Raw genomic sequence first — 23,809 nt, forward strand, 5'->3', positions numbered from 1 at the left:
TTTGACATGAGGCATATGGAGAGGATGAACATCCTCCTTCCCTTCAGCTTCAGATCTAGAATTTCCAAATTGTTTGTTGATTGCATCAAATAGACTCATGTACTTTTCATCTATCACTTGTAAAACTGAAACCAGCTCTCATGCGCTGCTGCACCCTCCTTGTCTCCCATCTCACAGATCACACCTCTTCTAATCCTCCTTACAACATGACCTTGACTTCACCCCCAATCAGGCGACCACATGCCCCCTCCACTCGCCGCACCTGCAGTCCCCTTGCTTGTCTCGAGAGGAAACCTTCTCTCAAGACCACCAAAACAGCAACTAACTGGATCTAGGAGCAGAAGACCTCGTCGCCGACCACAGGGCTCGATCTGGCCGCCACCACCACTAGCAGCCCCCAACTCCTCCTCCTCTGCCCGAAGAGACTTCGTGCCGCTAGCACACGCGCCGATGCAGCGATTCGTCGTCGTGCTCTGATACCATGTTGTGAGATGCTCTATTCTACCGGCGATGAGCGGCAATGTGGGCGACGAGAGTGTTCTGGAACTTGAGTTTTTCCTCTATCTTCTTTCCCCATATACATATGGTTTTCCATACACTTTAGCCCCTTTACATACATATATATTCTAACCAAGTCCCTACAATAGTGTTTGTGTTAGTGTGTGGGGTTGCAAGCTTACCTCTTTCGATCTATGGTTGCCATATTTGGTGATGGGTTGCTGCTCTATTGTGCTTGTTCTTTATGGACTTAGTACGATAACTTTCTGCAACTAGCTGAAGCTCAGCCTCAATTTGAAGTTTCAATATCCCCGTGTATGTTTTTGCTATATTTATGCTCAATTTCTTTGTTCTCTTTCCTTACGCCGCCAGTTACAGTATGATGACATGCAGTTGTTACTTGCTTCTTGCAAAAATAATAACACTTGCAACTTGCAGTTGGTCATGTACACACATCTCAAATTGGATCCATACCATTAAAAGATCCAATCTTTAGAAAAATACCACTCAAAGTTTGTGAGCTAGAAAAATAACAGTGAAAGTTTGCTCCATTATTGCCTTTTGCCAACTCTGTTAACTGCACGTGAAAGACACGAATCGATCAGTAGACCTGAATAAACGCACACACAGGCATCAGCCAGACCACACGAACAGGCACCCACCCAGGCCGAACGAAGAACACCAGGCGACACGTCTCCCTCGCGGTCGTGGCCACTTGCCGGTGGCGTGCCTCCCGGCAGCGGCGGCGGCTCCTCCTCCGAGCGCTCCTCCATGGTACATGTTGTATCCATCCCTTTTCCCTCTCAATCCCTCTGCTTCACGTGCTCTTGAGTAGGGTCTGAACCCTAGATTTTGGGACTCTGCAGTGTTGAGACAAGGGCGTGAAATTGAGCGAGGATGGACGTTGCTAAAGTCCCAGATGGGTAATCTTTTCTGAATCTCTCTATATTCCTCCAATCTGTGTATATTTTGCTTGTATTTGGGTGTGGCACATGCTTCGTGAGAATAGGAGGTCCTCATGTTTTTTTCTCTCCTCGTGTCTCTGTATTGCATATTGCAGGATTGATCCCAAATTTGCTTGTAGAATAGAGATGATTGTCAACTCCTACTTCAGTATTATAGATGGCAAAAAGGTGTACAATAAGGGCAGGACTGTAACCTGGGTTGTTGATTCTGAAGAGTATACTGTCAATGATTTACAGAACGATATTGCTCCGTACTTCACATGGGCCAGCAACCAAAAGCCAAATTTTTGGGTTGTTGATTCAAGGTTGAATATGACATGCAGGTTAGCTACTGATAGTCAACTTCTTGATTTGCTAAGGGAATCTCGAGTGGTCAAATAGTTCATGACAATTGGTACACATGAGGAGGGGCATGTGATGCATGTTGCATCTAATGTGGTTGGAGAGGGCACAAACGTTGAACCAAACGTGGTTGAAGGGGGAGCAACTGTTGCACCAAACATGGTTGACGAGGCAACATATCTTTGCAGCGAACGGGGTTGAGAAGGAGATCAAAATTGAGGGATTTGCATGGGCAGATGTACCTGAAATTGGATTAACAACTGCAGGGCCACCAATGGCTGAAGAGGAAGAGAAGGAACACTTCATGACTTTTGGGTGTGATCCTCATGGAGATGAGCCAGCTGGAGCAAATGAAGAGTGGAGGTACTTCAAAAAGGTTGATGATCCAGTCCATGATGAAAGGCCGGTGACAAATAGTGAAATAAAGGTGCAGAAACGAAAGAGGACAAGGCCTCTTTGTAGAGTTTGATCCTGAATGTGTTCCCGATGATGAGGCTAGTATGATAGGAGATTATTTTGGGCCTCACACAACACATGATCCAGAGAATCCAATCATAAAGGAAAATGACACATTTGGGGACAAGGAAGAGTTTATGCAGATTATGAGAACATATGCCATTAAAAATGAGTATGAGACTAAGGTTGAACACAGTGACACAGAGAGGTACATGGCAAGGTGCGCGGCTGAAAATTGCGAGTGGAAAGTTTATGCAAAGAAACTTCTTGGTGGCAACACATTTATGTAACTATTCTTCTATGTTATTTGCAGCAAATTTTTTGATTATGCTATTTGCACATATTTGTCAAAGAAATACCTAACCTTGTCAATAATATTTTTTTGTAGGTGGTCAAGATATCTTCATTGGATGATCACACTTGTGCTGGTTCAGCCACATTGAAGGGACATCAGGCTTCCACGTCTTGGATATCTCGAAGAGCCAAAGATATCATTAAAGAGGATCCCACTCTTAGTGCAAAAAAGTTACAGAAAAGATTGGAGAAACAATTCAACATTGAGTTGTCTTATTTTAAAGTGTGGGCAGGGAAGAAGTCCGCAATGAATGAGCTTCATGGTATATGGGAAGAGAGCTTCTCAATGTTATGGAGATTCAAAGCAGCCCTAGAAGAAACTTGCCCAGGAAGCATTGTTGAGATTGATTGCAAAAAGATCAATGGACAAATGAATTTTTCAAGGATGTTTGTGTGCATCAAAGCATGTGCTGATGGCTTCTTGGCTGGGTGTAGACCGTATGTTGGTTTTGAGCACCGTGAGTGGCTTTCGGAGCTGATGTAGAGCACCGTGAGTGTTTTAGACACCTAATGGCCAATTTTCGGAAGAAGTTCAAGGGTGAGGTGCTGAAGTATATGTGGCCTTGTGCATGGGAATGTACATCCCGCAGGCATGATGCATTGATGGAGAAAATTGCAAGTGATTGTCCTAAAGCAATTCCCTTTTTAGATAAGCATCACAATCTGATATGGAGTAGATCCCAATTCTCCAAAGTCCGCAAAGTTGATTATGTGAACAACAACATATTAGAATGCTTCAACAATTGGATTAAGGATTACAAGGACCTTCCCGTTGATTATTTGATGGACAAGATTAGGATCATGATCTTGGAGAATATGTACACAAGGGGAGAGATAGCCAATAGACTTGAAGGCCTCATTCTCCCAAGTGTGTTGCACGAGTTGAACATGAAGAGCCGAGGGCTGCACTATGATATCCAGAAAAGTGGTCCCATGGCAGCCGAAATATCAGGAACAACAAAAGAAGGGAAGACTTGGCGATATGCAGTTGACCTTGAGAAAAGAGAATGTGGTTGTGGACAATGGGAGGTTTCCGGAAAACCATGCCCTCATGCTATATACCTAATTGGCAAAGTTAGACAACTAAAGACCGAGGACTTTGTGCATGACTACTATTCGGTTGAGAGGTTCAAGATGGCTTATCAAATTCAGATCAATCCAATGAATGATAGGTCTGAATGGCCAAAGGTTGATGTTGGTAGGCCAAGGAAACAAAGAATTAAGGCTAGTGGAGAGCTTGGAAAAAGAGGACCAAATCAATGCAAAAGGTGCTATCAGTTTGTACATATAGAGAAGGGGTGCAATGCTACTCAACCTGAATTAGAACAAGAGCTTCCACCTCCTCGTCCAAAGAAAGCGAAAAAGTCAAGGTACTGTACTATTGTTTTTTCTTATTTGTGTTGTAGTTTTCCTTCCCCTAACCCAATGCCTCATAGGAAAACTAAATCGGAAGATGTTGAAGCCTCCACAACAGTTGTTGAACCCTCTCCAATGCCTCATTCAAGCCCAGCTGTAACAACTAGAAGGATGGCTTCTCTTTCTCCAACTAGCCCAGGTGTAACTACTAGAAGGATGGTTGCAATCTCACCAGGAGGAATCAGTCGTAGGATCATCATTGAGTAGATAAATTAGGTGCCTTAGTCTCTTATTAGTATGAACAAGGTGTAGTACAAAAGATGGATTATGTTATGGCTTTTGCTGTGAACTCCGCTTTGTATTGGTACATCTGCAGGTGTGCTAGCTTGTTATGAATACTAATATGTACTGAAGTTGTGTTCTCTGTTGTTGAAAGTGTCCACTTATATGATGAAATTTTTGGCTGAAAGAAGTGCTATATACCACCTTATACTGTTGAGTTCATGATGAAAATTCGTTTCAGATTTTATGTTATATGCTGCCATAATATTACTTGAGAAGCCAATGAGTTGTAGCTTGAATGCTGCTGGAGATGCCGTTGAGGTGCAGCCTGGAGAGGGAGTTGAGGTGGAGCCTAATTGTTGCTTGATGGGCATACAAGTACTGGTTTTTTCTTTTAAATCCCCAGATCTGTTAGAGATAACGGTGATGGTACAAAGTAGACAACGGAGCAAGATTTGAGTGGCATTTTTCTATCTCAAAAACTTTCAGTGGTATTTTTCTAAAGTTTGGATCTTTTAGTGGTATGGATCAAATTTTCCCTCTCAAATTACACAATGAATATGTGAATTCAAAGCACAACACGCTCACTTGCATAAGGTTTGGTGATCTATATCAGGAGAATATTCAATTTCTGGTTCCTGGGTGTGGCGCGACGGAACATGCATCGTACAATTTCAGAAACCATGGGTTGAATGAAAACTTTCACTTTTTCAAATTGATATTTCTCTGCCACATATCAAAACTTTATTGCTCTAAATTACCGTGCCATATTAGGTTTCTAAGGTTTTGGACCATAGTATGGCGCTGACAATTCTGGACGCGATCCAGCGGTAAGCCGGTAACTCACCACCTGGCAAGTTGAATATTTGAAATTGCCATCCGCAATAGTAGTACGGAAAGCTTTCCAAATCCTTCTCTTTTCAAATTGAAGGCCTTCCAAATCCTAATCCAGATATTCTAGGTGTGGCAGGGATCAAGGAAGATCATACCAAATCAATCTCCACAATTTGCCTTTTCAGTTCGTGATCAGTATACCATAGCCCACAGGGCCCTCCACGGAGGGTGACACGCCTTCGCTGCAGATCAATCCGTAGTACTTTCTTCCATAAAGTTCTTGTGACTGAAATGTTGGAACAATGGAACGTGGCAGTGGTCGAAAGATACACGCGCATGATCAGCGGCGTAATGGAAAGAAGTCTACATCACCCCCACAAGTATTAGAGTTGGGACGGAACACCCCCTCATGTTTAAAGTAGCACACTTAACCCCCCTATGTTTACGAAACCGGGCAATTAACCCCTGTCTTCTGAAAAGCTGTTTTGCGGGCTGGTTTTACCACGTGTTACCATGTGATTCGTCCAACATGAAGTGGTTTGCAAAGAATAAAATTCAACGACGCGGCATGCCCAAACACCCTGCTCCATCCGCAAATCAGCCATGCCACTCCCTGCCAATCCCCACCGGCCTCGGAGCTCGAAGAGGTCCCGTGTTTGAGCACCTCGACTACTCCTTCCCAACGCTGCATCCATGGCCACAACTCTGGTACGACCTCATCACCTTGGGCTAAGCCTCCTCCTCGCCCCAGCCCTGGCCCCTGGACCGGACCGTGCACACTCCAAGCTCCAGGCGCCGCCAACCACGTTGAGATCCAGGCACCGCCGACCGCATCAAGCTCCAGGCGCCGCTGATCGCGCGCGAGCTGCAAGATCTAGGCACAGACGACCGTGTCGAGCTCCAGGTGGGACGACCACGCGCGCGTGCCGAGCTCATGCTCACGCGCCGACTCGTTCGTCCACGGCCTGCACCTTGAGTTCCAAGATGTGTTCCGCCGCCGCGGCTCCTTAGACGATCAGCATGCCGTTGCAGTCTAACGAGTTCCACAACGACCTGTCGGGTCCCCTGCAGCAACATTCTCCGTCGATCGCGTGGGATGGACTACGTGAGCCGCTCAGACCAATGCCTGGTTTTGGCTAGTGTCACGTCCCCAAAATAACTATGCAAAACAGCTTTTCAGAAGACAGGGGGTTAATTGCCCGGTTTGGTAAACATGGGGGTTAAGTGTGCAACTTTAAACATGAGAGGTGTTCTGTCCCAACTCTAATACTTGTGGGGGTGATGTAGACTTCTTTCCGGCGTAACGAAGCACGCTTCCCCTTCAGTAGTTCCCCCCTGTTAGCTGTCGTCCGCGCAGCGCATATCACCTCCATGGCTGCTCCTGCTCTTCCCAACCCGTGGCCATGGCCTCTCATCACACTCATATCTTCAATCTTTATCTTTCCTCTTCTCTACCTGTTCTTCAGGAGCGGCAGGCAGAGAGCGAGAAACGCTCCTGGCCCTCCGAAGCAGCTCCCCGTGCTGGGCAACCTCCTGCAGCTCGGCAGCCGGCCGCACCGCTACTTCCAGGCGGTCGCCAGGAAGTACGGGCCGGTGGTGCAGGTCCAGCTCGGCCGCGTGCGGATGGTGGTGGTCGCCTCGCCGGAGGCGGCCAAGGAGGTTCTCCGGACCAACGACCTGCACTGCTGCAGCCGGCCAAATTCACCAGGCAAGTGCGTCTTAGTTTCTCTGAAACGCTACAATCTTACTTTGATTTATTTTTCAATGATCCGAACGTAGTGATGATTATATTATTTGATCTCATTTTTAGAGAAGATTGTATGACGTATTGATCTTGGGTTTCTTTGAAAGGAATGAATCAAAATTCTTATTCGCTTCCGGCTATTATGATGATGTGACAACCTGCCAAAACTTGTAATGATAGCCTACTACCACCACCCGAAAATGCTAGAGTAGAACAGATAAGATAAGAAAAACTATTCAAGAAAACAACGTATGCAATGGGGGCGACAGCTTGTGCAGCATGGTAGTCAGAAAATGTCATTTTCCATACAAATTTGCATGTGCACATACAACACGGTTCGTGTAGCTGACTGAGTTGCCGGGTACCGGTTTGCCCAATTCTTTTTTTTTTTTCAAAATGTGGGTGTAGCCCGTCTTCTACTTCATGATGATGCATACGGCCATTTATTAAAAAGCGATCAGATCGAGTATGTGTTACAACTCAAGCATCGCCAAGAATTGATACAAAAATTAACCGGCGAAAAGAGCAAAACATATTATAACTACACATTAACATAGTCTCCTAGTATGTCGCCAGCCAGTCTGGCACAAGATATCCTGAGCGATCATTGGAGCCGTGTGCATCCATAAACCATGGCATTTCGCTGTCCCTCCAGCGAAAGGAGATCCCAATGCTGAACCCAATGTGCCACCATATGAATAACCTGCAAGAAGTGAATTTTTTTTTTGTTAAAGATAATGTCGTTTTGAACCCTCCATATAGACCAACATAAGGAGGAAATCCCAATCCGAACAAAAGCCTTAGATTATCTATCTACTCCATTCAACCAATTACCAAACATATTAGTAATATTGGTTTTAGGTGGAAGATCATAAGTGAAATTAACTGTACGATTTTTTTTACCTAAATGACTTTTCAATAAAAAGGTGTTGAATAGTCTCCTCCCCGCATAACACACATTTCGAACACCCATTCCAGTAACGTTTAGCTAATTTGTCTTTAGTAAACATAATTTTGTTACTCAAGAACCACATGAAAATCTTTATTTTAAGGGAAATTTTCACCTTTCAGATATATTTTCGCAAAAAAGGTATATGGTCATTCATAATACCTCATACATAGATTTAACCGTAAACAGACAATGGGATGTCAGATCCCAGACAAAACGATCACTCTTCATTCAAGTTTACCAACATCAGCTTTCGACATAATTGTAATCATGAAATCCATTTGTTACCGCTCAACACCCATCAGAAAGTAATATGGGGTTTGGAATAAAACATGTGCTACTATTACATTTTTGTGATGTACAATATTATATAAGGACGGATACTGTTGAGCTAACAAAGTATTTTCTAGCCAAGTATCTTCCCAGAAACAGGTACTCATCCCATTACCCACTTTGAAGTAGCCTCTAGAAAAAAACTCCTCCTTGATTCCCATTAACCCCTTCCAGAAAGGGGAATCAGTAGCTTTAGCATGCATCTCAGATAATTTCTTATGTCTTAGGTACTTATTGTGTAGCAATTATTGCCATACCCTTCTTCATTAATAAGTTTAAACAGTCATTTACTCAATAGATATTTGTTTTTTATTTCGAGAACCTCAATCCTCAAACCCCCTTGATCTTTAGGACGACAAATGATATTCCACTTTGTGAGCCGATATTTTTTTATTTTCATCAGACTGCCAAAAGAACCCAGATCTATAGAAGTCCAGTATTTTCCTTACCCCAACGGGTATCTGCAGGAAGGACAACATAAACATAGATAGGCTAGTCAAGAATGAATTGATAAGGACTTTCCAGCAACTCAATTTACTCTCAAATCGGGTCTCCACCGGATACCAATCAGAATTCCTGAGCTTTCTGTAATGGATAGGAATACCCAAGTATCTAAATGGAAGTGAACCAGCATCACATCCAATGATCTGTTTGTACTGGTCCTCCTCCTCTTTGGCTTTTCCAAAACAAAAAATCTCACTTTTGTGGAAATTAATCTAAAGTCCTGATAGCTCTTCAAAAAGACATCGAATTAATTTCATATTAACCGCTTTCTGGAGGTCATGTTCTAAAAAAAGAATTGTATCATCTGCATATTGTAATATAGAGAGACCACCCTCAACAAGATGGGGGATAAGTCCTCTGATTTGGCCATCCTGTTTTGCACGTTCAAGTAAGATGACAAGCATGTCAACTACAATATTAAAAAGCATTGGGGAAAGAGGGTCCCCTTGGCACAATCCTTTTTTTGTCTGGAAATAATGATCAATATCATCATTAACCTTGACCCCCACACTCCCCCCCTGAACAAACTGTTGAACTTATCTACCCTATTCTGGAGCGAAGCCCTTCATTCGCAAAGTCTGTTGCAAAAAATGCCACTTCACTTTATCATAAGCCTTTTTAAAATTGATTTTAAACAACACCCCATCCATTTTCTTGGTATGGAGCTCATGAATTGTTTCATGAAGAATGACCACTCCTTCTAAAATGTTTTTACTGGCATAAATCATATTGAGTTGGTTTTATAACCTTTGGGTCAATCACGGATATGCGATTTGTACCAACTTTAGTAAATATTTTAAAACATACATTTAACAAACAAATAAATCTATATTGTTGCATCTGGGTCGCATCTTCTTTCTTGGGTAGTAATGTAATGACTCCAAAATTCAGTTTCTAGAGGGGCAATTCCCCTTGACTAAATTGAAAGAATGGCACCACCAAATCATCTTTTATTACTTCCCAATTTTTTTGATAGAACTCCGCCGGAAAACCATCTGGTCAAGACGCTTTATTAAGTTCCATCTAGGAGATTGCCTCAAAGACCTCTTCTTCTATAAAAGGCGTCGTCAAAGTCTCATTTTCAACCGAAGAAATTTGCGGGATATATCATGTACCGCCTCTTCTATTAGAGAAATATTACTTGGTGTCGGTGCCCCAAACAATTTCTTATAAAATTTAGTGATATAGACCTTCAAATTATCTTCCCCAACAATAGTGCATTCTCGTTGCTCTAATTGTAAGATTTTCTTTTTCCTATGTTTACCATTTGCAATCAAATCAAAGTATCTCGTATTATTCCCACCCTCTTGAATATGTTTAACTTTCGCTCTTTGAGCGCATTTAGATTCTTCATCCCTTCTTAATTTATTTAAACTATCATTTGTCTTTTTTATTTCTTCCCTTTCACTCCCACTCAAATATTCGTTTCCGCTTTCAAATCCAATTGATCAATGATATACAACAGTCTCTCTTTTTCTTTTTATACTTTCCACTTTGATTCTTCGCCCATGCTTTGAGAAATCTCCTTCTATGTCGTAGCTTATTAAGCCAAACCTCCATGGGGTTCGCTCCTACCGAAACTGATTTCCACTCCTTTACTATCATGTCAAAAAAGCCTTATTGTCGCAACCAATGTAGCTCAAAATTGAATTTTCACTTGGTACCCAGATGTGCTTTCACATCTGAATCAATAAGTATCGGAGTACGATCAGAATCAAATCTAGTCAATGCTTGTACAGTTACTAATGGAATTTCTGTTCCCAAGAGATGGATGCTAGTGCTCTATCTAGTTTCTCGTATGTAGGTTCGTCTCGATGACTTTCCCACGTATATTGTCTACCAGTTAGTGCAATTTCACGTAGATTCAAACGCTCAATGATTGCATTAAAAACAAAAGGCCAACGTGTTTTGAAATTATCATTATTTTTCTTCCCTCTTCCGTATAATATTGAAATCACACCCTACCAACATAGGTAGTGCTTTAGATTCACAAGTTCTTACTAATTCTGCTAAAAATTCTGCTTTATGCGAGTCGTGGGCAGCCCCATAGACCGGCACAAGAATCCATTCGAAACCATCTCTCTTGCATTTAATATGAAGCTTTACACAAAAATATAACACCTGGAGTGTATCTGAGTTTATTCCCACTAGAATACTCCCAGACCGACCATGTGGTGGTAAACAAAACCAAGAGAAGTTATAACCCGGAGCAAGTTGGTTTAAAAAGGGTATAGAGAAGTTAGATCTTCCAGTCTCCGACAAGGCTATGACATCTACTTTATGCTCTCTAATTGCCTCCTTGACAAACAAATGCTTAGGTATATCACCAAAACCTCCCGGATTCCAATTTATTCCTTTTATGTTCTGCATTAAGAAAATTGCTTTTTAATTCGTTTTCTAGAGCTGTTGTGAACATTGTTAGTATCATATACTTTCCTCTGCCTAGTTTTCTTTCCCCTAACAACCGGCTTTAGAAGCTCCACATGCTCATCCACCCCAATGTGATATCATACACCTCTACCAAATCCTCATATAAGGTAGAAACTTTCGACATCACAAGATTGGACAAACCCTCATCTTCATTCAAATTCTCACTCAATGTTTTTTGCAAAATTGTTAGAATACGTCCCTCTTCTAACAATTTGATTCCCTTAATTGATTTTGCCACATCCTCCTCCGATACACCTAAACGATCCGCTCTATGACATATTTCATTATTCGGGATATTAACAATTGAAAATTCTGGAACTAAAGAAATACCTGAACTGCAAGAAGTATCACGCATCTGTGCATTTCTCATTGCCTTCTCCATCTGAGGCATATCCACATCGGGCCGATTTTCCAATCTTGCATCGGATCTCACTCCATTTGATGCCTTTGGTATTCCCCCAAAAGCAATGATCTCATCCCAAGTAGGTTGAGCTGGTATATTTGGTGAACTCTCCATTAGGGAAATTGAGAATGTGGGCATAGCAGTGTTAGATGAATCCAAAAAAGATAAAAATGACTCAGCAATAGTCTTCATAGACGAGGCATTCCCCATTATACCTTGAAGACCAACTGTAGCCTTCTCCCCTTCCTTGGCCAAAAAATAATTTCTCGTAGCATCATTCTTAGGTTGTTTCAACGAGCCAACCAAATTGGAGTGCAAAAACGAACCTGCATCATATGTATCGCTCCCATGAGATACTGAATTAGAGATAGTATTTGACATACACGACTCACAATCAACATAAACATTATTAAAAATTGAAATATCATAATTCATACCCTTTCCCCTAACAAACTTGTGCACAGAAGATCCCAAACCATCTGAAGATTCTGCCCCCATCATGAGCTCATGATTGGCAATCATTGCCAAATGATTACTGCCGTCCTCCCTGGCAGACCCACGAGCAACAGCATTGCCAGGCTGGATCTTGTGCGGCCATCGGACCACGCCCATCGCCGTTGGTTCGGCGTGCACAGCCACACCAGATCCTGCCTTGGAACCTGCCCCTACGCGGCTGCACATGTCGCCAGGCACACGGTCCCCTCTCTGCTGGCAGCCTCCCCGATGATCTGCCCTCTGCACGCCACTGATTGGCCGAGGTTGTAGCTGTCGGCCACTAGGGACGCTGCGATAGGTGGCACACGCTGCACCATGCATTCACCCGTCCTGCTCCCTTCCACGCGCCCGACCAGGTGGTCAGACCTCTGCACGCCAATGATTGGCCTTGGCATAAGGCTATCGGCCACTGGGTGCAACGCAGCTTTCGGCGCATGCAGCAGCACCCTGCCAGCCGCACCACTCCCCGCCACGCGTCCGATCAAGGGTGATCCCGAGGTGGATACGCTGAGCTGGCCATCTACATCAGAATTAGTGCAAAAACTGTCATTTGGTACCAGATTTTTAACATGTGATATAGGCTTGAAAAATAGGCTTTTTTTATCAAAATTTTGGGCAACATGGGGGATACCTGTAGGGCTAATTTGCACATTGGTCACAATCTGAATCTCATCATTGTGATTAACTTGCACTTGCATTCCATCCACCCCATTATTCTCAAATGAACCATCTTGTCCATTATTAGATGTATTTCCTTCATCTAAACCTTTGGGATCCATATCCCTATACCACCACCATTTTTTCCTTCTCCTTGGTGTGCATCATCACTCCCATCATTACCATTATTTGCTTCTGCCATGTTCACCTCTTGTGATCCTAGTGTTGTCTCCACTTCAAAATGTAACTTAAAAAAACCCCTTCTAATGAAAACATCACTATCTGTCGGAATAAGATTACGATCTAAACATCCAATCTTGGTCCTCAGCACTTTATTATTACGAGTATATGTCATGTCAACATCTAGAGTCTTTCCAAAAAGAGTTCCTACTCCCCATAAGGATAGGTAATCTGATCTGATATCTGATGGCAAACTTGAACACGAACCCAAACTTCTAGAGTCAAATGTCAAGCAGGATTCCCTATTTGTGCATATATAAGTGCCAAAATTCTTCAACCTCTGAACTTCCTGTTTGCTTGGGAGTTTAACTCTAAGTAGATTATCTCTGAAATGGAACACTTCCCAATTAAACTTCTCAGATGGTACAATCTTCTTGAGTTGTTTAATTATTTCTGGTATAGTCATAGCATCTCCATCTACAGTAACTTTGGCCAACTTTGGATTTTTAGTTTTGGCCTTAAATGCACCACATGGAAGTTCAAAAAGCATAAGTGCCTCATTTGCATAACCATGGATAGTTGTTGTGGGCTTTGGAGCATTCAAAAGGTAACAAGCTGGGATTGCATGGTGGATGGACTCACAAATATCACAGAAAGGCGTAGGACAATCATCAATATAGTGTCCATGTTTCTTACAACGGAAACATCCCGCTTTATCCTCCTTCTTCTTCGGAGGAGAACCCTGGCCCTCATTATCCTTTCCTTTCGCACCAGCTTCCTGAATATCCTGAGCCCCCTGACCTGTCACAGTTTGCTGTTGGAGAATAGCATTTGGTGCCGCAACTAACATGCCCACCTGCTGATCCGTAGCCATACCCAAATTATCATCAACTTGAGGTACCCTTACTGCCGGCGGTTCATTAGCTTTTGTAACAGCTGTCACCGCCGCCACCACCACCTGCACCGTCTGCTGCAATAGATCGGCGTCAATGCCATTCCATGCAGCTGCATCCGCCCCATTAACACGAGGGCGATTCAGATAACCACCACCACGCCCCGTGTTCCATCTCTGCTGATTACCACCATGTACAAACCTATTGTTATTGCTGTAATTGGTACCTCTCTGGAAGTTGTTATTCGGACCACCCCAATTGTCATCGTGGTGACCAGCACCCGTGCCTGCCGCGCTGCTAGACTCGCCATGGAAGAAATTTCGGCCCCCTCCAAAACCCGTATTAGCACTGTTACCTTGGTAGCCGCGGCCTGGTCCGTATACATAGCCGCTACGAGCGCCCCCTGGTTGTGGTGTCCCCGTGCAACAAAGGCTCCCCGGGCATTGCCGTATCCACCTCGACCTTGGCCAATGCTGCCGCGACTCGGGTTGAAACCCCCCTGGCCACCATCGCCATTCATCGAGACGTCGGAGCACCGTCGCAGAACAGCAGGAGCACCAGTCTCGCACCGCTTCCAGGCTAACCCTAACAGGTTCCAAAACGCATGTGCAGCGATAGCGCTCCCGATCTTTACGAGTTGTGGACCCTGATTGCCGTTCGATCGAGAGAAACAGGAGCCTCTCTGTCGCTCAAGATTTGGGCTAGAACACTTCGTACTGCCTCGCAACCTGACAAGTCCCACAACAGGTTTTTTCGAATTCTCCTTCTTTCTCGGATCTCGAGTTTTCGCACTGAACGCCGGTGACCAACGCCTCCGGCGAACGACGGTCCAATCCTCATCGTTATCATCGAAGAGCACAATAGGTTCTAGGACTGGCATTGCCTTGAAATTAGTTGAACCATGGTTTTTCCCCAACGGCAGAGAAAGCGACGAGTTCATACCTTCCGTCGTAGAGAACAGCATCGCCGCTCTGGTGGCCATCCATTGATCATCGCGCCGTTTGATCCTCTCGAGATGCCTCCGCGTCAGCTCCGCTGAGTCCTCAAGGAGATCAACATCACTTACCGGCGACGGTGATCGAAAGAAACACCTTGCCGATATGGCACTGTCCTCTTCCCCGTCTTCTTCCCCGTCGCCTTCGTCATCAGAGAGCTGCAACATCCAAAAGCAGCTCCCGCCGAGCCACTCCGGTGAGCAGACTCCCTCACTGGCCGTCAGAGCCCTCGCCAGCGTTGGGGCGGCGAGATCGCCACCCGTATCGCCAGGTGAAGTCCCAACGGTCATATCACCATTGTGGCACATTTGTTAACATATCGCATGGCTAAAAACAAAAGAACTGATACAGTCTTTTGAACATCGGTCATAGCATTAGCATGGTTATATTTCAGGCAAAAGTGACAAATTTTCCGGCCAACAAATGTGCACGAAATTTTAATGGTATCTGAAAAGACAAAATCAAAGTGCATTTCGGCAAACGTCGTTGAACTGTAGCAATTTTTCACAAGGTCACGAAAAACAGCATATTTCATAGATTTTTTAAAAAAGGGTGTGCCTATGTCTCAGTTGACTGAGATTTTTTTAAATCTCAGTCAACTCAGAAAAGTGCAACTGCAGTTCAAAGAAAAGTGCAACTGGGTTCAGTTGCACATTTGTATCAGAAAAGTGCAATTGCACTTTTTAACAGAAATGTGCAACTCAAAGCACATTTTTGTAATTGACTTGGACTTAAGAAAATCTCAGTTGACTGAGACATAGCAAAACCGTTTAAAAAAACAGGTTAGCCCTTTTTCATTACTGCATAGCGGAAATACAAAGGCCAAATGTGCAACACACAGAGAGACACGGGGACAATCACCAGGATATCCGCTGACAAATGTTCGATGTCATACAAATTTGGGTGTGCACATACAACACTGTTCATGTATGATGTTTTTTTCCAGATTTTTTGACATTTCTGATGTCATTTTTTCCGCATAGATGCAGTTGGGCTCCTCTATGAATTTTCCACCTATAGCAAAACTTTGTTGCGATTTTCAGTTCAAACTTTCGCTTTCTCAACGCGCAGGTGCACGGATGCTGAGCTACAACTTCCTGGACGTGGCATTCGGCCCCTACAGTGACTACTGGCGCGAGATGCGGAAGCTCCTGGTGGTGGAGCTGCTGAGCACGAGGCGCGTCCAGTCCTTCGCCTACGCTCGAGCAGCCGAGGTCGACCGGCTCGTGGACTCCCTCGCAGCCACCCCTCCGGCCATCCCCGTCAACCTCAGCGAGAAGCTGTACGCGCTGTCGGACGGCATCATCGGCACGGTGGCGTTCGGGAAGATGTACGGGTCGGCGTCGTTCGAGCGGAGCAGCTTCCAGCAGATGATGGACGAGACGCTGCGGGTGCTCGGCAGCTTCACCTTCGAGGACTTCTTCCCGTCGTCGGCGCTCGCGCGGTGGGCGGACGTCCTGACCGGCGCGGCGCCACGGAGGCGGAGGGTGTTCCGAAAGATCGACGCCTTCTTCGATGCGGTCATCGACAAACACCTCGAACCTGAGAGGCTGGCGGCGGGGGTGCAGGAGGACATGGTCGACGCGCTGGTGAAGATGTGGAGAGATGGTGATGGTCAAGAGGGGCCTCTGGCATTGACGCGTGAGAACATCAAGGGGATCCTCATGGTACACGTCGTTGTTTCTACATTTATTTTCGAATAATATATTCGACACTTATGGGTGTGTTTGGAAGAGCTCCACTTTACTCCACTCAACTCTAAAATGGATGTCACAAAATTCACAATGTTGACAGGATACGTTCACCGGTGGAATTGACACCTGTGCCGTCACTACAATCTGGATCATGTCTGAGCTCATGAGGAACCCAAGGGTGATGCAGAAAGCACAATCCGAGGTGCGGGCCGCGGTGACAAACAAGCCTAGAGTGGGGGAAGAAGACGTGCATCACCTCAAGTACCTGAAGATGATACTCAAGGAGAACTTCAGGCTGCACCCGCCGGGGACTCTACTGATTCCGAGAGAAACTATGCAGAGCTGCAAGATCGCTGGTTACAGCGTGCCTGCGGGCACCAGGATACACGTGAACGTTTGGGCGATGGGGAGAGACCCGGACATATGGGACACACCAGAGGACTTCTACCCTGAGCGGTTCCAGGACACGGACGTCGATTTCAGGGGATCTCACTTCGAGCTCCTGCCGTTTGGGTCCGGGCGAAGGGCTTGCCCTGCCATCGCCATGGGCGTGGCTAATGTCGAGCTTGTGCTCGCAAATCTGCTGTATTGCTTCGACTGGGAACTCCCCGAAGGGATGAAGGAGCAGGACATCGATATGGAGGAAACAGGGCAACTTGTTTTTCGCAAGAAGGTGCCTCTATCGCTCGTGCCAGTTAAGCATTAGCTGACACAAATAAACTAACGTTCAATTGTAATAACTATGTACTTACTTATTATTGTACATGCCTGTTCCTCCATCTTAGAACTGGGGCACAATCGTAGCCAATCTCTACTATTAAGAGCAAACTGGTGAATGCCTGGTGTCACATTTTCAGGATGGACAATAATACCCCCCCACGTCCAAAAATTACAAACGACATGCCACCCCGCACTCCCTCCAATCCTCTCCTAAAACGCTCTCACCTCGTTGTAATCCCAACCGCATACCATAATCCTAAAAACGCTCTAACCTTGCACGCCCTTTGTTTTAGCTCATATACAACAAACGATCTAACCATACGCGCCCTTTCCTCCCTGACCAACGAATTGGCTAACAAACTTGGCATATCCAACAGAGTCGGCACTTCTTCCCATCGACCTCCGAGTATATCAACATGATCAATCTTAGGGAGTGACTATACACCAGCTGACTGTTTTTCAATTGGGAAACAGACACTTTTTTTGACCAACCAAATAATGACATTTGTACTACTCCAGTGAAACAGACACATTTATACAGCCCATGTTTTTTTTTTGCGGGGAATACAGCCCATGTTGAATTCAGTGTTTTCATTTCTTCAGTACGTACTGACCTTTTTAGCCCTGTCCAGAAAAGAATACAAAACACCTGTTCAACCTTATCGACCAAAGCAAGAACATGCATCCGTGTAAGATCCAAAACACCTGTTCAACCTTATCCACCAAAGCAAAACAGCTGACGTCCTACTCCAACCACTCCTTCCTCCATGCGAAAATCCCTAGCGTAGCCGTGGCGACATTTAAACAAACTTTGCGCATGTAGACGAGAAGCGCTCTTAGTAAATTATCGGAGTCTTGGGATGAGGTGTTTCTGATCCCGAGCACAAATGAGCTCTTTTTGTGGACCTTTCATTGCTTGTTGGGATGTGTGCAGCCAGACCAGTTAAGAATAGATACAATGTTCACAAAAAGGGTGAAACAGGATAATACGGGTAGCGTACGACTGGCTACAGTCGCGGCCGTGAGAAGGGCGCAATAGGGAGCGGCGCTTCCGCCTCCGCCGGTCCATCCCGAAGCTCGTCGGTACTCACCGCGTAGATCTAAAGCTGGCCACTGCCGCTTTCCAGGACTACCTTGCAGATCAGCTGGCATGCCATGGGAAGCTCGCGGCCATATAGGCGCGCACGTACTGCCGGACGCGATGAAGAAGAAACACACAGGAGATGAAGACCTGAGCGCACTTGTTTAAGCTTCATGAGGCGATCCTGCAGGAAAAAAAAACCCTCTGGATGCTCGCGCCATCGGGAGCGGAGGCGGACTCGCGGCAGATTCCCACTGACCGCCCGACCAAGGAGCAGGACAGTTTCCTTCCCAGCGCCCTGTCATGGCCGCCGCTGTTGTTGCTTTCTTCTTTTCTCTTGAGCTTGGAGGGAGCTCCATTGATGCACTGGAGACGCTCCTGAGCGCATTAATGATCTGCAGTGTGCTGGGGCCATACACTGTCCAAAATAAGAGAATACACGAGGGAATACACTGACAAGCCAGGAAGGTGGCGACGGTGATTGGTCTAGAAACAGAGAGCATCTGAGCTCGAGATCAGATATGAGTTTTCGGGAGTCTTGTAGGTACTCTGATCTTGTTTCCGAGGCAGAAAGACAACCTTCTTTATTCATATTTTCTTTTTTGATATCTCGGAGATTTTGTGCGCAGAGACTGCCAGGCTGAAGTTGGATGAAAGATTGGCTGATGAAGCGGAATAAAGAGAGTGCCAAAGCATAAGCAAAAAAGATAAGAAACTGAAGAATGCATAGCTGAAATAATGTTAGAATGCATTACTTAGATACTAAAAGTATGAGATGACCCTCTTACATTATTCAGCATTTTCTACATGTCGATCTGCGAAGCAACTTGGGAATTTTCAGCATTGAGAAGACAGAAAAGTGCTATAAGACACACACCGGTTCGCTCCCTCGCGTCGCCCCCTCCAGGCGACCGAGGGGCGAAACCCTAGCCCGCCGCCGCCGCTCCCTCCCCCTCATCCTCCCTTCCTCGCCGCCTCTGGAGGCGCCGCCGGTCAAAGACCACGACGCCGGTGAAGGGGGCGGTGGGGATCTGGGCCCCTGGCTCCCCGGTGCGGCGATCGGTGGAGGAACACCGCTCGGGGCTTGCCGGTGCTGGTTCGGGCGCGCGGTAGGCGACCTTGGCTCCGATCTGCTCCTGCCGGAGTGGCGTCGGGCCTGGGCTGTGTCGACCGGCGCTCTCCCCGGTGGGGGCCGGAGATCTGAGGCGGCGGCCTCTGCAAGGTGAGGGCGGCGCGGTCCCGGACGGCGGGGGCGTTGGCCGGTGCTGATGACCGCCTCCTCGGTCGCGGGGGCGGCGTGGAGGCGGTGGAGGTTGCTCGCGTCGCGGTGGTCGCCCCGTCGACCTCCGAGTCTGTTCTGAAGACGGCGGCCTGCTCCACGTAGTACCCATCCCAAGGGCATCTTGACGTTCTCGTCTGGGTGATGTGTTGGGGTGGCAGGGTCCAGGGCTCTGGCCGGGAGAGATCTTTGGCCGGCGGTGGCGGCCACGGCATCGGCGACATTTCGGACGCCGTCTTCCTCCTTGGAGGCGACGCTGAGGTACATCCCCTTCCCTCCTTCCTCTGCGCCCGGGTGAAAACCCAAAATCTCTTGATTGGGCGGCGACGGCGTTCGAGCGTCGTGTTCTCCTTGGAGGCGCTGCCTTGGGACGGCGGAAGGTGGTTGTGCTCGCGTGTGTTTCCGGTGCCCGCAGTGGCGGCGTTTCCGGTGGCGAAGTGTGGTGGTGCTCGGCTGGTGCGGTGGCTTGTCGGCGGGTCGGCGCCCTCGGCCTGGGCGAAAGGGGAAAGATGTCCCCTTTCCGGCAGCTATGGGTGCACCGGACGTTCACGGCGACACGGATGCCCTTTTCTTGCCGTGTCTTCTTCGGCGAGCGATGTCCTGAAGCTGAAGTCTTTTGGGTGGTCGGTGCGTTGGCCGGCGGTGATGCCCGTGGTGTCTCGCGTGCGGTGCTTGTGCTTGGGGATGGTCCTTGGAACGCTGGCCCAGGTGTATATGCGCGCTCTGGGGAGAGGCCGCTCTCGCCTTCGATGGTTCGGCGCCCTACGAACCAGGGTGAGAAGGTTGGGGCCTTCTTCGAAGGCGGAGGCGGATGGCATGCTGGTGGCGACGCGCCAGGTCTTGATCATGGCATGAGTCCGGTGGTGAGCTTCACGGCGTATCCGCTCCTCCGCTCTGTCCATTCCGTTGGATGATGGCTTTGAAGACCAAGCTGTTCTATGTTTGCTTGTTCCTTGATGCTTGTAAGCTGTTCGTTCAGCACCTTGTAACTCTGCCGTTTGTGGCTTTATTAATTTAAAGCTGGGCCTCTGGGCCTTACCTCTAAAAAGAAAAGTGCTATAAATTGAAGGAACTCAGGTAAAACAAGAAAATACAACAAAATGAAAAAAATGCAAACGAAAAGGTCGTTTACCATTAAACATAGTTGTATGTTGGTACGAACGAACCGATTCAAGAGGGGCCCGATGCACTTGTCAGTTGTCATCATACAAGAAGTGGACACACTGATTGCTAGACGACACTACACTAGATGTCTAATCAACACATGATAGTAGTTCTACAAGATCGACCCGGCCCTACATACCCAAGTGATGGTTATAACTTATTTGGTGTAGATGGGTAAGGGCCATGAGAAGTACTCTTATACGCAATTTTGGAAAAAAAAACGATGGTGTGCTCTGCTTTCATATAATGATATAATGAAGGTTATGCTCCACCAGGATGTGGAAAGATATATGATAGGTAGATGACCTAGGGATGGTGCAACAAAGATAAGGAAATGCATAAATCTCCCCTTGCACCAAGAAGTGCAGGGGACAGTACATAGATTCCGCGTGTTTATGTAGACTTCAAGAAGCAAAAGAAAGAAAATGAAGAAAACTCCTAAAACAGAAGAAAAGGAAGATAGAGCATCTGAACTCTGAATTAAACTAAAGAATAAAATGTGAAAAGTAAGGATTGAGGTCCCTATAGAATGAAAACTAAAGACTAAATGCAAAGAAGGGATGTTATTGGGAAAGAAATGAAAAGAGGGGGATGAAGAGTGACAAAAATATGCTCATGATTAAGAATAACAAAGAAACTTGATGACTAAATCAAAAAGAGGTGAATGATGAACTGAATACTCAACTCAAGACATTCAAAGCAAAGAAATAAGAAGTGAATTTTGAAATGTCGAGAAATGAGTGAATGAAAAAGTGCAAGACTAATCTATATTTTAAAGCACCGAGAAATCACTGAAAAAGAACTCAGAGACATAAGAAACAAACTGAGCAAAAAAACCAACTAAATTACTAAGATACTGAGTGAAATTCCAAGAAAATATGTGACTGGTACAATGGGAGACATAGGAAAATTAAATGAGAAAATGAATAAATAGAATAAACATAGAGGAACTGAGAACTAATAAACAGAGGCTAACCGAGAAACTAATTGAGGACTGAACAATAACATATACACACTGAGATGACTAACTGAGAAAGAATTAACTGAAGGGCACCACTAAAATAAATGAAGAATAACATGGACTGACTAAGATGACTAAGATTGAAATAACTGAAGAAAGATTAAGAATCACAATAATAAGAGAAGAAAATGAGACACAGAAAATGAGGGAACATGGACACACTGAGATTACTAAGAAAGAATGAATAAACTGAAGAGCATGACTGAAAGAAATAATGAACAAAAATATGATCTATGAGTTGACTCATTGATGAAGTCTGAAGCTAATACAATTTTCAAAAAACTGAGATAACTCTGAAAATATGTGATACAACTGAAGAAATAAGTCTAGGCAAATATTTTAAAATGATGAAGACTACAGTGAGATAAAAAAAATTAAAAAAAGAGATAAACGTGCATGCTCTACTAGAATGAGAGAATAATATGACTATGCTAGAACCGATGCCGCCTTAGTCAAACAGTATTCTATTCAGGGCTCGCTGATTTTGTTCTTACTAGAATGAGAGAATAATATGACTACTAGGTGCAAACAGTATTCTATTCCAAAGGACTGATGGTATTTGGTGTCAGGAATTCTATGCGAACATTGAACACTTGTATGGATATCTTGGTAGTCTTTCAACCATCTGCAAGTACTCAAAGAAGACTTCCAGCTCAAAAGTTCTCACTCGTAATCATGGTGGAGCCATTTGTACTCGGAGTGGCAAGACTACAACTGATCCTCTTCTGCCAACGCCACTGTTGTATGTACCACCTGCCTTCCAACCTAGCCAGTCAATGGCTTCTCCACCGGACAGCAGGGTGAAGAATGGGATTATGATGAGATACCAAAAATAAGAACAAAATCAGCGAGCCCTGGATAATCCGCGAACCTAAAATCACACTGAACACTAAAATTTCAATGTTTCCTGCCATCCTTGATTACGTTCTGCTTGCTGTTGCACAAAATCCCTCCAATTCTGGTAATTGACCGTGGACAAGGAGAACATTATGCAGGCCTAGCGACGATAGCTCAGAGAATGCCCCAAACCAGAACTAAACGCAGATGAGCTAATACAAAATCAAATCGGAGCACACATGGGATAGAGGAAGAATTCAGGTGAGTACCTCACCCAAAAAGGCGGCCATGTCTTCCACGCAGGTTAACCGCCGGCCGTCTCTCCTCCGCGGGTCGAGCAGGCTCGCGGTCCACGGATCTCTCTGACGTCGCTCGTACCGGCTGCGGGGTGACTGCTATCTTCATCGGCGGTGGCGCCCGAACCCGAAACACCGCTCCCTCCATATCCAGTGGCGCTGTCTGCGGGGTCGGTGCCGAGTGACGACCTCTCCGCCATGGCAGCCTCTGCCCCTCCTCCCCTGAGCGAAATGAGACAGCCCACACAGAAACAGAAATGATAAGGGATGAGATAGCGCTGAGATTGGTGAATCAAGAATCAGATCGGACGGCTAAAAAAGTGACTGTTCACCAATTGTAAAACAGCTAGCTGTTACTTAGGAAAAGTGCAATCTTAATAGAGGCGCTATCTTCCTCCCTGTACTAGCGCCACAACTCACGGGGTTATTGTTTCCCTTTTCTGGAGATGAAGTTAGGTAAATCCTCATGGAGGCGATGGGGCCGGTGGCCGGTGGAATAAAATCGGGAGAACTGGAAGCGCGCGGCAGAGCATCAGGCCATCAAAGCCAATGACGAGCAGCGCCATCCTCGCCGGTCCTGGCTGTCTTTTTTCTCATACAGTCTCTCTACTGACTGTCCCGCCGCTGGCCGCTTCAATGTCAATTCCCAAGGGAAGCCGCGCGTGCCTTCGTTTCGGAATTAGCGGGTTGGGGTTCATGGAGGAATGGTACGGCAGCGGGAGCTCATGGCGGAGGCCAAAGAAGATGGTGGTGGGCAGAGAAGATGGTGCCACACCTCATCGACCACACCCCGAGGCGAATCACCTTGCCTCGATTGGCCACAATGGAGGAAGGTTGAGAGAAAGACTGTTGGTGTCAATAGTGAGACACGAGTGAACCTTCATTTTGTTTTCTTCCAATCTGATTTTTCTCGCATCTTCTTTTTTAGAACTTCGCTCTTCGCCTCATCCTAAATAGTGAAAAAACGTGTGCTCATGGTTTTACTCGGAGAGTGGGGAGAGATGTCTTGCCTCGCCCGTCGATCCTCTCGCTGAAGGATTAGGCACT

The 23,809-nt window shown here is 45.8% G+C and overlaps 3 protein-coding genes across 4 annotated transcripts; 2 read left to right on the top strand and 1 right to left on the bottom strand.

Annotated features, from left to right (window-relative positions):
* The first annotated feature begins 3,105 nt into the window (after positions 1 to 3,105).
* On the top strand, positions 3,106 to 4,298 carry LOC124669227. Its single transcript, XM_047205886.1, has 2 exons — positions 3,106 to 3,985; positions 4,052 to 4,298. Exons 1-2 carry the CDS (start codon positions 3,126 to 3,128, stop codon positions 4,236 to 4,238), a joined length of 1,047 nt encoding a protein of 348 aa, XP_047061842.1. The 5' UTR covers positions 3,106 to 3,125; the 3' UTR covers positions 4,239 to 4,298.
* A 2,083-nt stretch (positions 4,299 to 6,381) lies between these two features.
* LOC124670554 (4-hydroxyphenylacetaldehyde oxime monooxygenase-like) lies at positions 6,382 to 17,192 on the top strand. Its single transcript, XM_047207037.1, has 3 exons — positions 6,382 to 6,795; positions 15,742 to 16,337; positions 16,465 to 17,192. Exons 1-3 carry the CDS (start codon positions 6,459 to 6,461, stop codon positions 17,068 to 17,070), a joined length of 1,539 nt encoding a protein of 512 aa, XP_047062993.1. The 5' UTR covers positions 6,382 to 6,458; the 3' UTR covers positions 17,071 to 17,192.
* Positions 7,256 to 22,970, bottom strand: LOC124670555. 2 transcript variants are annotated; one of them, XM_047207038.1, is made up of 3 exons: positions 11,666 to 11,797; positions 11,378 to 11,558; positions 7,256 to 7,534 (listed from the first exon to the last, which is right to left on the bottom strand). In XM_047207038.1, the coding sequence occupies exons 1-3, from the start codon at positions 11,726 to 11,728 to the stop codon at positions 7,380 to 7,382; spliced, it is 399 nt and encodes a 132-aa protein (XP_047062994.1). In that variant the 5' UTR covers positions 11,729 to 11,797; the 3' UTR covers positions 7,256 to 7,379. The 2 variants fall into 2 exon arrangements, 1 of the variants encoding a protein (XP_047062994.1); XR_006992554.1 differs by lacking the exons at positions 11,378 to 11,558; positions 11,666 to 11,797 and adding an exon at positions 22,736 to 22,970.
* Positions 22,971 to 23,809: the final 839 nt, after the last annotated feature.

Source organism: Lolium rigidum, chromosome 7 (genome assembly GCF_022539505.1).
Source record: "Lolium rigidum isolate FL_2022 chromosome 7, APGP_CSIRO_Lrig_0.1, whole genome shotgun sequence".
Classification (NCBI taxonomy): domain Eukaryota; kingdom Viridiplantae; phylum Streptophyta; class Magnoliopsida; order Poales; family Poaceae; genus Lolium; species Lolium rigidum.